General features: G+C 40.9%; 1 protein-coding gene across 2 annotated transcripts in view; it reads right to left on the reverse strand.

Annotated features, from left to right (window-relative positions):
* Positions 1–12,712, reverse strand: part of KIAA0355 (KIAA0355 ortholog) — a 136,515-nt gene that overhangs the window by 19,238 nt on the left and 104,565 nt on the right. For both annotated transcript variants that reach the window (XM_030204442.1, XM_030204443.1), the window contains exons 9-10: positions 10,625–10,750; positions 7,962–8,965 (exon numbers count right to left, since the gene is read on the reverse strand). In XM_030204442.1, the coding sequence (XP_030060302.1) occupies positions 7,962–8,965; positions 10,625–10,750 (1,130 nt within the window). The remainder of the gene's footprint in view (positions 1–7,961; positions 8,966–10,624; positions 10,751–12,712) is intronic.

Here is a 12,712-nt window from a genome sequence, read left to right on the forward strand (position 1 = left end):
GTGTCTCCATGTCTGGAATGTTGAGCAGCATCGAAGAATCCAGATCTGGAATTGCATCTTCAGCTCCCTGAACCCAAGATATACAAGATCTGGCAGCACAGGAGTTGCAAACAGATGCCTGCAGAAATAAGGAAGCAACCTCAAAGGGAGCTTTAGCTCCTGCGTGGCTTCATACACAGAAAAGGGTTTGGGAGGGTGCTCAGTGCTTGCCATCATGAGATTAAACATAGAAGAAGCTTGCAACACAGAAAGAGAGATTTTCAAAACCTCTAAGGGCTTTTGTAATAAAAGAAGGCAATTATTTCCTATGAAATATGTTTACTGCTATAGGATCATCAGCTTCATCTCCAGGGAGCGCCCCCTCTTCTAGAACCTCTGATAAGGCAGTAAGGACTGATACTGTAGAGTGCCCCTTCATACACATAAAGGATGTCATTAGTGGAGGAGGAGGAGGAGAAACAGGATCCAAATTTATCAATGACTCAACTTTCCACCACTTAAAAACACGAGTGGCCTCTCCATAAAAGGATAGAGCAGATAGAGCACTTTAACAGGTGTTTGAATCTTCGCCTTTGGAATTTTCCTAAAGTCCCTGGGACTCTGCCTATGGATTTATTTAGAAGATATTTGGTTGAAAACTTGAAAATACCACAGGACGTTATCCCTCCTATCAGTAAGATTTTCTATCTACCTAAGAGTCCAAGGAAGAAAAAGAAGGAGAAGGTGGAGGAGGAGAAGATATAAATATTGATGTGAACAATATATCTGCTATTTTAGAACAATTGATAGAAAATGATACAGAGAGAGCCACGCTCCTAGTTTCTTTTGTGTTTGAACAAGATCTTAATGTCGTTTTAAGGCTTTACTTTAAACACTCAAATGTCTTCTTTGGAGGAGAAAAAAAATGTGGATTTATCCAGATGTTACTAAATTAACTCAAGAACGGAGAAAAATGTTTTTGGCTATGAAACAGGAATCACTGAAATTAGGGGGAACTTTTTTACTTGCTTACTCATGTAAATGTTTGGTCCGATTTGGAGAGACGAAATACATTTTTTATTCCCCAGAGCAATTAAAAGCTTTTCTTGATTAAAAAAAGATAAAATAATGTTGGAATAGTAATATAGGTTAGGTAATCACACGAAGCCTTTATGTTTATATTTGGTATTACTTATGAATAATCTCCTATGATTTAGTCACGTCTCCCAATTAATGGTGGTCTAAGAAAGTTGACTTTATTTTGATTCATGATGTTTCTTCTATTAGCTTTGGCTTCTACTGTGTTTCTGTATGACAAGTGTATGGCTTGCAAAAAGTTTTGTAAAATTACTATAAATATAAAAAAAAAAAAAAACCCACAAGTGGAAGGAGGGAGCAGACTGCTGGCCCACTGAGTCAGCGTGATCTCTTCAATAAGAAAGCTTGGTGAGTAAGCAGAACAAAATCAAGGGAAAATGGTACCTGGGTAGAAGGTTCCAGTGACAAAGGCAGCTTGAAAGGACACCTGCGACTCTGCTGAAACCTTAGCCCCCAAAGAATTAATGATTGAAGGACCGCAGGGCTCTAAAACACCTGCTGCAGGATGGTCAACAACACAGCAAGCAGGAGAAACTGTGCAGCAATCTGATGCGCCCGCTATTAATCTGATAGGGAGAAAGGCTAAAAATATCCTACCAAGGCTGAAAACCAGCTGTTTTAAACTCCGACCGTCACTGAAAAAATGCCGGTTCAGGCAAGGAGAGAGGTGAAAGTGAAACCGCGATTAACAAAGAGCCAGCAGAGGTAAGAAATTTAAAAGGCATACTCACTGCCGGTTCCTGAAGGGAAGCAGTCAGACTGTACAGCTCAATGCTGGATTTTGACAGAGGCTCTCAACGCCCTCCTAATACAGCCACTCACAGCATTAAAAAACTGTAATAGGAGAGGGCAGTAGCACGTGGAAGGGGGGTGCAAGACCTGGCACCACCAGGCGTGCACCACCAGGCGTACACCAACAGGCACCAGCAACAGCCTCAATACTCCCGGGCTCAACTGAACCAGTACCAGCAGAACGGGAGGGAGCCAAGTAATGTACTAGAATACAGAAGCTGTTGGAAAATTCATCCAGAAGCTGTTGGAAAATTCATCCAACGCATGCTGGAGATAAGAAACTTGAAACCAGAAGCCTCACTACCCTATAAGAGAGTTCAGTTGTGCTCTCTATCTCCATCTGCTGGTAGTCGGACACAACACATCAGTTTCTGGATTCATATGCTGCTGATAAGAAGGAAGAGATCTGTTAATTTAAACATATCAGAGAGTGGGAGATTTTGGGGTAACCTATAGTGATGTGAAAAAGTTTCTCACCTGATTTCCTCTATTATTGCATATGTGTCACACTAAACTTTTTCTGATCTTAAAACAAAATGTAAATATTAGGCAAGGAAACCTGAGTAACCATATTGCATTCACGGAATTCTCCATAGAATTAAATCGGACGCTATGGGAGGACTACTCCACTGCTGATTCTATTGCATTGGCTTCTTATTAAGGCCAGAGTTGTTTTTAAGCTCTATGCTCTCAAATTTCAGCCTTTATATGGCACTGCCTCTGATTATATGTTGCCCCTTGTCACTTTGCCTTCTCGCAATACTACCTAACCTATTGTGTGAGACACTACCTGCTTCTTCATTTTCCTACCTGCAAGTCTAAAAGTCAATTTATTCTGCTACCTTTTCTTACCAAGGTACAAGTAGTGGAATTCCTTGCATTACAGCCACACGTGATTACTTCGTTTTTTTTTTTTTTTTTTAATCTTTCCTTTTTAAAAAGTTTCTGTTAACTGATGCTGTCGTCTATTTTTCTCCCCCCCCCCCCCCAACTGCATATGTATTTACGATTCTTTCCTTTGCTAATATGTGGGATTATGGTTTTTATAACCACAAAACACAGATTGGGGTTCACACGTTCCACAAAAGTTCAGCAGCACAAAAAAGTGGAAAGGAAACCAACTTCAAGAGATCAGTCCAAACGCAAGAGTAAGATGCTCCCAAATCAAACTTTATTTGGACCCTACACGGTCCGTGTTTCGGCTTTAATAAGCCTTCATCAGGGGTCAATCAGTGAGTGCACAATTATGTGATGATTGACAATGGAGCACATGAAGCAAATGTCTCTTGATAAGTGAAAGTAGGCTTTCTCGCACCAGCTTTCACTTATCAAGAGACATTTGCTTCATGTGCTCCATTGTCAATCATCACATAATTGTGCATTCACTGATTGACCCCTGATGAAGACCATTATGGTTTTTATTTCATATTTTGTACTGTCTTCTTACAGCTTGTCAGCCACACTGAACTTGAATTTGTGCTGGAAAATGTGGGGTATAAATGTTGTTATAAATAAATAAATATAGCATAGTTTTTAATTTAAAAATTCCTTTGTTTAAGGAACAAAGTTATCCAACACCTAAAGCATCCATGCGAAAATGTAACTGCCCCCTTTCTTTGACTGGGTGATCAAACAGTTGGATACAGGAGAGGCGCTCAATGTGGTGTACTTGGATTTTTTTTTTTTTTGTTACATTTGTACCCCACGCTTTCCCACTCATGGCAGGCTCAATGCGGCGGGCAATGGAGGGTTAAGTGATTTGCCCAGAGTCACAAGGAGCTGCCTGTGCCGGGAATCGAACTCAGTTCCTCAGTTCCCTAGGACCAAAGTCCACCACCCTAACCACTAGGCCACTCCTCCACTCATTTTAGCAAAGCCTTTGACATGGTTCTGCATGGGCGACTGATAAATAAATCAAATGCCCTCAACATGGGCCCTAAAGTGATTGACTGGGTTAAAAACTGGTCAAGTGGAAGGAGACAGAAGGTAGCGGTAAATGGAGTTCGCTCTGAGGAAAAGGATGTTATTAGTGGTGTACCATAGGGATCTGTCCATGGGTTCTCTCTTTTTAATATCTTTGTGAGTGATGTTGCGGAAGGACTGTCTGGTAAGGTTTGCCTTTTTGTAGATGATACCAAGCTCTGTAATAGGGTAGACATCCCAGAGAGTACAGATAGCATGAGGAGGGATCTAGCGAAACATGAAGAATGGTCCTGAAATTGGAAACTAAGGTTTAATGCTAAAAAAAATGCAGGGTCACACACTTGAGTTGAAAAATCCAAGGGAATAGTGTAGTATAGAGGGTGAAGTACCTCTGTGTACTAAAGAAGAGCGGGATTTGGGGGTTGTTGTATCTGATGATCTTAAGGTAGCCAAACAATTAGAAAAGGCGATTGTCAAAGCCAGAAGGATGCTTGGGTGCATAGGGAGAAGAATGGCCAGAAGTGGTCTTTGTCATAAAGAATATGGGGACAGACTTATAGACCTCAATATGTGTACTCTGAAAGAAAGGCAGGGGAGAGGGGATATGATAGAGCTATTTAAATATCTGTGGCATTAATATACAGGAGGTAAACCTTTTCAAATAAAGGAAAACTCCAGAACGCGAGGGCACAGGATGAAGTTAAGAAGTTATGTGCTCACGAGTAATCTAAGGAAATACTTTCTTTATGGAAAGGGTGGTGGAAACAGACTGTGGAATTCAAGAAAGGGTATGACAGGCATGTAGGATCTCTAAGGGCGAAGAAGAGAAAGTGGATGAGCACACTGGATAGGCCATTTGGCCTTTATCTGCCATCATATTTCTATGTTTCTTAATCAACCAAATGAACAAAATTTAACTCTCTGCCCCATACTATGAGTAGTATTAAAAGCCTAATGATTTTAAAAAGTCTGAAAACTTATTTCAGCAAGCTTTCGGTCTTGTATATTCATGATTATATTTGAAGACTTATGTGCCCAACCAAAGACAGCATTTATGTTTGTTTTTATGTCTTAAATCATATTTTTAAAAAACATTTTAAAACCTCCAAAAGTTCATATATTTTGTGTGTATAAACATTGTACCCTGCCTAGAATTGTAGATGGTGTGTGCTATACATTTTTAAATAAATTGATAATTAGATTTAGTTGATTGAACACAGCTAACCCTATTGAATCTAAATTTCACTATATACTGAACCTTTCCATGAGAGGGAAATAAGTCACCATAAAGTTTCCACAAGAACTAGGTCATAATCAAAGGAAATTCCAGAAGATATGAAAAAAAAAAAGTTATTGAAATATACCAATCTGGAAAAGATTGCAAAGCCATTTCTAAAGCTCTGGGATTCCACTGAACCACAGCGAGAGCTATTATCTTCAAATGGAGAAGACTTGGAACAGTGATGAATCTTTCCAGGAGTGTCGACATGCCAAATTTACTCCAAGGGCACAGCAAGAACTCATCCGGAAACTCAGAATAACATCCAAAGAACTGCAGACCTCTAGCCTCAGCTAAGGTCAGTGCTAATGATTCCACAACGAGAGAGAGAGAGAGAGAGACTGGGTAAAAATGGGATTCACGGTAGAAAAGCAAAACAGAAACCACTGTTATCCAAGAGTAACATCAATGCTCCTCTCACATTTGCAAAGACATACCTGGATGTTCCCTAAGCCTTTTAGGACAATGTTCTATGGACAGATGAGTCAAAAAGTAAAACTCTTTGGACAACACTGGTCCCATAATGACTGGCATAAAGCAAATACAGCACTCAAGAGTAAGATCAAACCAACAGAGTCAAATATGCTATGGAAGGACCTGAAATCAATTCATACATGAAAACCTACAAATGTGTCTAAATTAAAGCAGTTCTGCAAAGAACAGTGGGCTAAGATTCCTCAACAGTGATGTGAAAGACTGATATCAAATTATAGAAAGCTTTCGGTTGCAATTATTGCTGCTAATGGTTGTGCAACCAGCTCTTACATTTAGGGGTCAGTTGCTTTTTCATATGGGTGATATGGATGTTGGATAACTTTGTTCCTTAAACAAATGAAGTAATAATTTAAAAACTGTTAGCTATTTTACTGATTTATAGTAGACCTGGAGTGCTTTATGATTCCAACTCCTCACTGTGAGTTTTTACTAATGTCAAATCTTCTTAGAATACTACTGTATTAGAAAATTTTAACTTGCATACTGATCAGCTTAAGATGGATTTTAACATTTCAGCTTTTTTAGGTATCTTTGATTCACTAGGCTAGACTCAATTGATATCTGGCCCAACACAGAGCAGGTCACACATTAGATTTGGTCTTTGAAAAAAAAAAAAAAACACACCAACTGTGAGTGACAATTTGGTAGATTTTAAAGTAGATATGGTTCTCTGGTCTGATCATGCATGGATTTCTTGCTGGTTTCCCATTAGTAAGGTGGTATGTGATAAACAATTGAATAAGGTAATTTATTCTCGACCCAGTTGATCTCTCTAAATTGCAGGACTTACCAGATAGTCTGAATGTGGATTTGATTACGGATAAATGATTTGATACTATGAGGGGTTGTTTAGAAGAAAGTGCTCCACTGGAGACGACGATCTTGAGGAGATTGTTTATGGTACCATGGTTTACCAATGGCTTGGTAGAGAAAAAGCAGATACTGCGGGAAAGAGCATGGAGGAAGTATCATGGCGCTCTAGCAAAGCTTGAAAAATGGTCCAGAATTTGGCAACTAAGATTTAATGCTAAAAACGTAGGGTCACACACTTGAGTTGCAAAAATCCAAGGGAACAGTGAAGTACTTCTATATACTAAAGAAGAGCAAGACTTGGGGGTGACTATCTGATGACCTTAAAGTAGCTAAACAGGCAGAAAAGGGGACGGTCATGGCGTTTGGCCATGAAGAACCAAGCAATGTTTAGTTTATTTTAGGACCTTCCCTGATATGAAACATGGCCCATATGGGTCAGTCCTCTCTATTTTTCAGATAAGTCTGTGTTTTTGATTATGTATTATAAAGAAGTTTTTGAGATTATTAAAAGTGTTCATACCACGTATATTTAGACTCTATGAAGATTTACGAGTTGCCGCTCAGGCTCAAGTGGTTTGATAAGACAAAGTTCAGTACATAAGTATTTTAGTACCAGCGCTGGGTTGATATTTGTTTTGATATTTGGGACCCCCGCTAAAGAGATCTACTCCACCCACCTAAATTGATTTGTTTGATATTCATAACACAGGAAGCTAACATATAGGGGGCAGGGGCTGAGATCCAAACGTCTGCCTGCTCCATTTTAGAGCAATAAGTAGACGTAAGCATGAATGGATTTTTATGAGCATGTGATGGTGGTGGGGAGATTAGAGATTGTGAAGAGATGGAAGAAAACAGATCCAAGCGTGGACAGTTTGAATACAGGCTTTAGTAAATCTATTCTCTTAGCAACCTGACAAGAAAAGCTATTAGGAAGGGCTCAATAGGCAACTCCAGTACTACCTGGAAGCCCTTTGTCCGGTGGGCACAGAGGGGAGGTAATTGGGGGTGGGAGAGAATGACCCAAAACACAGGCTGACAATGAGCTCAACAATTGTCTAGAATTTGCCTGGGGTTAGGCTGAAGTGAGGGGTGATTAGGGAGAGGGATAATGGTAGGCACAGGGTGGGGTGGGGAGAATGAAATCTGTGTATTCTAAACAGATGTACTGCTTTCTGGGGTGTTGATGAAGCAGTGATGTACCATGAGTTTGATGTTTGTAGTTTGATTTATAAATACACACAAAAAGAAAATTAGTATTGAATAATTGCAATTAGTGGCTTAATGAGAAACTGGCACATACATAGCAAAATGAGAATTAACATATCAAGTAGTAATCACTCAGGAAAAAAATGCATTCAACTGGCTTAGAATTTCTTCAGTGAAACCACCATACAAAATTCAACAAAAACATTGTCAATATGCATTACCCAACACCACAGTGACAAAAACACAAGTATGCTCATTTTCAAAGCACTTAGCCTCCCAAACCTATGGAACTTAGCCTCCCAAAGTGCTTTGAAAATATGCCTCAAGGCCTACTTAAGGCACAATAATTTTGTAAGGTAAAAAATATACCAACCTGCAGGATCAAAAGGCAAAATGTCACCCAGCATTCCGAAGACTCCATCACTTTGGTCACGGTTTGGCCAGGTATTATTTCTTGGTCCTTGAGGCTTCTGACCTAGCATCTCAGACATCATACTGTCCATGTAGCTGCTCACAAGACCCAAGCTATACAAATCAGAGCTCAGATCAGAAAGACCAGGATTGCTCCACTGACTGATATGATTAACAGGAGTCAGTCCAGTCCCAACAGCTGGTGCTGGCTGCTGTGAAGAACTACTGAGCCATTTCCCAGGTGCACGCTGTTGCTGTTGTGTTCCAATAGGCTGCAGCAGATGCTGATAAAACTGCAATTGGTGCTGCTGTTTTTGAGACTGCTGTTCATGTTGCAGTAATCCTTGCGGAGACAGATGCAGAGAGGAGTGAGAGACAGGCTGCTGTTGCACCGTTCCTGATTTTTGTTCTGTTGCACTGGAAGATGCAACGGAGTTCCTCCTCTTAACCAGTGGAGAAGCTTGCTGGGATTTCCCCATATTAAAACCAGAAAGGAAGTCAATGACATCTTGCATTTCTTGGTCAGTAGGCAAATTCATTCCTTTGCCATCCTTCGTATCATCTCCTTTGAAGTGTTCAGGTCTTCCAATGAGAAATCCGTTGACTGTCTGCTTACTTGTGCTCTGAGTGGGCTGTGGTAGCTCCATGGCCCTGGGGAAATTGCCTATGTTCAAAATGCTCTGGAGCCTTGAATCTATAGAACTAGGTATTTTTACTTTATCTTCTGAGCTACTAGCAATAAACACATTTTTTGAAGGTGTACTGGAGATAGAATAACTTCCACTGTTGCTGCTACCTGAACTGCTGCAGGAAGTTTTCTTTGTAAACCGTGAAGTTAGTTTTGAGAAAGTCTTTTGCAGTCCTCCAGAGGACTTTGTCCCATTCCCAGATGGGAGGTCAACCTGATTCCCATAGTCACAGATCTCACGCTGTAACTGTATCTGAATGTTGGGCAATGCTTGCTCCCTAAAACAACAAAGATAAAATTTATCTGCAAATATCTGTCTGTCTAGTTCAGAGAAGAATGAACGTTATTCCTATGTTCACTCAAGTCTCCAGCTTTTGTTTTTCCTCTCAGGGGATTATTTTTGCATAAGACAGCTAAAGACATAATTCAAACTCTAGCTACACATGCATATTTCTTGTAGTCAGTGCAGATGTGTGTTAGAAAAAGCTAACAAATTAGATTTACCAATTTCTTTTTTACTGACATACATCTCATTCTTTATATATATATATGCCAATGACCTGATGCTCTAAGTCAGGAGTGGCAAGTTCTTTTGGCCTTGAGAGTTGAACTGGGAGCCATGATTGGGTAAGGGGACTGGTGGGGTTCCTTTTCACCAGAAGGACTCTCCCAGTCAGCCTCTCCCTCCTCCACCACCTGTCTGGCGAGTGTAAAATTCTGGCAGCAGCTAGCCTTCTTGTCTTCCCCAATCAAACATCTGATTTCTTTTTCAGCAGTGCATGGACATTTTACCTTATCTGCCCTAGCAATGTAACCATCAAAGCCTCCAAACACCTACCATTTGCTGTCATGTAAATCTCAACATGTCAAAAGGAGGACATTTCAGATCTTCAGTAATGTCATCAGCAGGACAGCCAGGAAACCAGTTTTGGTGGACCAGATCATACATAAGAAATGAGCCAGAAGCCACAACCAAATGAGCTGATTTGGCCTGCAAGCCACAGTTTGCCCACCCCTGCTCTAAGATCTTGATTCTTATTTAAAACCTGGGGCTGTGCAGGATGCTTTAAACAATGTAAATCTCATCTCAGTGTACTTAGAATTTACATCTGTGCAGAGATCATGCTTAAAATGAGGACTATGCAAAGCTCAGTTATATAGTATTTTATTTTATTTTTTTGTTACATTTGTACCCCACACTTTCCCACTCATGGCAGGCTCAATGCGGCTTACATGGGGCAATGGAGGGTTAAGTGACTTGCCCAGAGTCACAAGGAGCTGCCTGTGCCTGAAGTGGGAATCGAACTCAGTTCCTCAGTTCCCCAGGACCAAAGTCCACCACCCTAACCACTAGGCCACTCCTCCACTGTTGCTACTATTTGAGATTCTACATGGAATGTTGCTATTCCACTAGCAACATTCCATGTAGAAGTCGGCCCTTGCAGATCACCAATGTGGCCGCGCAGGCTTCTGCTTCTGTGAGTCTGACGTCCTGCACGTATGTGCAGGACGTCAGACTCACAGAAACAGAAGCCTGCGCAGCCTTCTACATGGAATGTTGCTAGTGGAATAGCAACATTCCATGTAGAATCTCCAATAGTAGCAACATTCCATGTAGAATCTCCAATAGTATCTATTTTATTTTTGTTACATTTGTACCCTGCCCTTTCCCACTCATGGCAGGCTCAATGCGGCTTACGTGGGGCAATGGAGGGTTAAGTGACTTGCCCAGAGTCACAAGGAGCTGCCTGTGCCTGAAGTGGGAATCGAACTCAGTTCCTCAGGACCAAAGTCTACCACCCTAACCACTAGTACAGTTTAACATCTCCCTACCTAATCTAGCCTCACCTACATTGCTACTTCAATAACAAATATCTGCAGTGCACAGCCTACCAATTCTGCTTTTAAAACTGGAGGTATAACAAAACACTACATACCTCCCTTCTTTCCATCTGTTGATATCAAACACAGCAGTGTAGAGAACATCCACTAGTCCCAAGGTCTTTTCTGGGTCAAGACTTCTTTGTAATAATGACATTGTTGATGTATCTTCTTTCAGACACCTATCAAAATATTATGATTTAAAAATTATTCTTTAACATTTTAAACACAACTTTGCATTAACAATCTGATGAATCTCAATTAACCACATAAAACTCGAGTGAAAGGGGGATGAGGCTGGCATTACAGAACTATGGGCAGTGGTCTTAAGTTTAAATCACCAGCACTAAGGCATGTCGTCCAGGTAATGTGTTTTGAGCCCCAAGTGGAGAGAAATGGATCTTTGACGGGTATAAAAGCAGCTCTGAAGTCAATTTCAAACTCTGGAGGAGTGGAGTAGCCGCCTAATGGTTAGTGCAGCGACCTGAGAACCAGGGGAACTGGGTTCAATTCCAACTACAGTTCCTTGTGACTCAGGGCAAGTCACTTAATCCTCCATTACACCAGGTACAAAATACGTACCTGTATATAATATGTAAACTGCTTTGACTGCAACCACAGAAAGGCGGTATATCAAATCCCATTCCCTTTCCCCCTTCCTTCTTGCCCTTGGCAGAAGAACTAGAAACTGCCTAAGTTAACTGTTTTTGGGACTGGGTAACCAAAGAACTGGATAAAGGACATATGCTAAATGTAATCTACTTGCATTTCAGCAATACCTTTGATATGGTTCCTCAAAGAAGACTCATGAATAAACTGAGAGGACCCAAAGTGTGAACTGGACAGGAAACTGGTTGACCGACAAGCGACAGGAGGTGATGGTAAATGGAATTTGCTTGGAGGAAAGGAAGGCGAGTAGTGGAATGCCTCAAGGGGTCAGGACTGGGGCTGATTCTGTTTAATATATTTGTGAGAGACATTGCTGAAGGGTTAGAAGGAAAAGTTTGGCTTTATGCAGATGACATGAAGACCGCCAACAAAGTGGATACCCCAAAGGGAACAGAAACCATTGGAAGAGATCGCCAAAAATTAGAATAATAGTTAAAGCTTTGTCTGGCAGTTAAAATTTAATGCGAAGTGCAGAGTGATGCATTTGGGGTGCAGAAATCCAATGGAGATGTGAGAGATTGATAAGCACAGCTCAGGAGAGGGACCTTGGGGTGATGGTGTCTGAGGATCTCAAGGTGACAAAACAATGTGACAAGGCCGTGGTCAGAGCCAGAAGGATGCTAGATTGCATAGAGAGGGGCACAACCAGCAGAAGAAAGGTGGTGTTGATGCCCTTGTACAAGTTGTTGGTGAGGCCCCACTTGGAGTATTATTTATTTATTGGGATTTATTAACTGCCTTCATGAAGAAATTCACCCAAGATAGTACAGCAGGTACAGTTTAACATAAAACTTACAATTTTGTTAACAGCACAACAATATATGTTCAGTTTTGGAGGCTGTATCTTGCTAAGAACGTACAATTCAGAGAAAAAGTGAAAAAAATGGTATGAGGTTTGTGCCATAACACTATGAAGACAGACTTGATGACCTGAATATGTATACCCTGGAGGAAAAGAAAGACAGGGGTTATATGATACAGCTATTCAAACATTTGAAAGGTGTTTGTATACAAACAAACCTTTTCCAGAGATGGAAAGGCAACAGACCAAGAGAACATGCCTAGAGAACATGAATTTAGGTTGCAGGGGGGCTGCCTCAGGAATAACACATCAGGAAATAGTTTTTCATAGAGAGGGTGGTAGATACCCGGAATGCCCTCCTGTGGGAGGTGGAGGAGATGAAAACGGTAACGAAATTAAAAACTGCATGGGATAAACACAAAGGAATCTTATATGGAAAGAATGGACCCAAACAAAATTAGCCATGTTTAGATGCCAGTAATTGGGAAGCAAAGCCAGTACCAGGCAGACTTCGGTCTATGCCCTGATCATGGCTGGACAGATCTGGCTGGGTTGGAGTGGGGCTCCAATCACAGTATCAATAGTTGGAGAACAAGGCCAATGCCAGACAGACCTCTACACAGTCTGTGCCCTGAAAATGGCAAGGACAAATCAAGCTCAAGTATGCTTATGT

This window comes from Microcaecilia unicolor, chromosome 5, assembly GCF_901765095.1.
Source record: "Microcaecilia unicolor chromosome 5, aMicUni1.1, whole genome shotgun sequence".
Classification (NCBI taxonomy): Eukaryota; Metazoa; Chordata; class Amphibia; order Gymnophiona; family Siphonopidae; genus Microcaecilia; species Microcaecilia unicolor.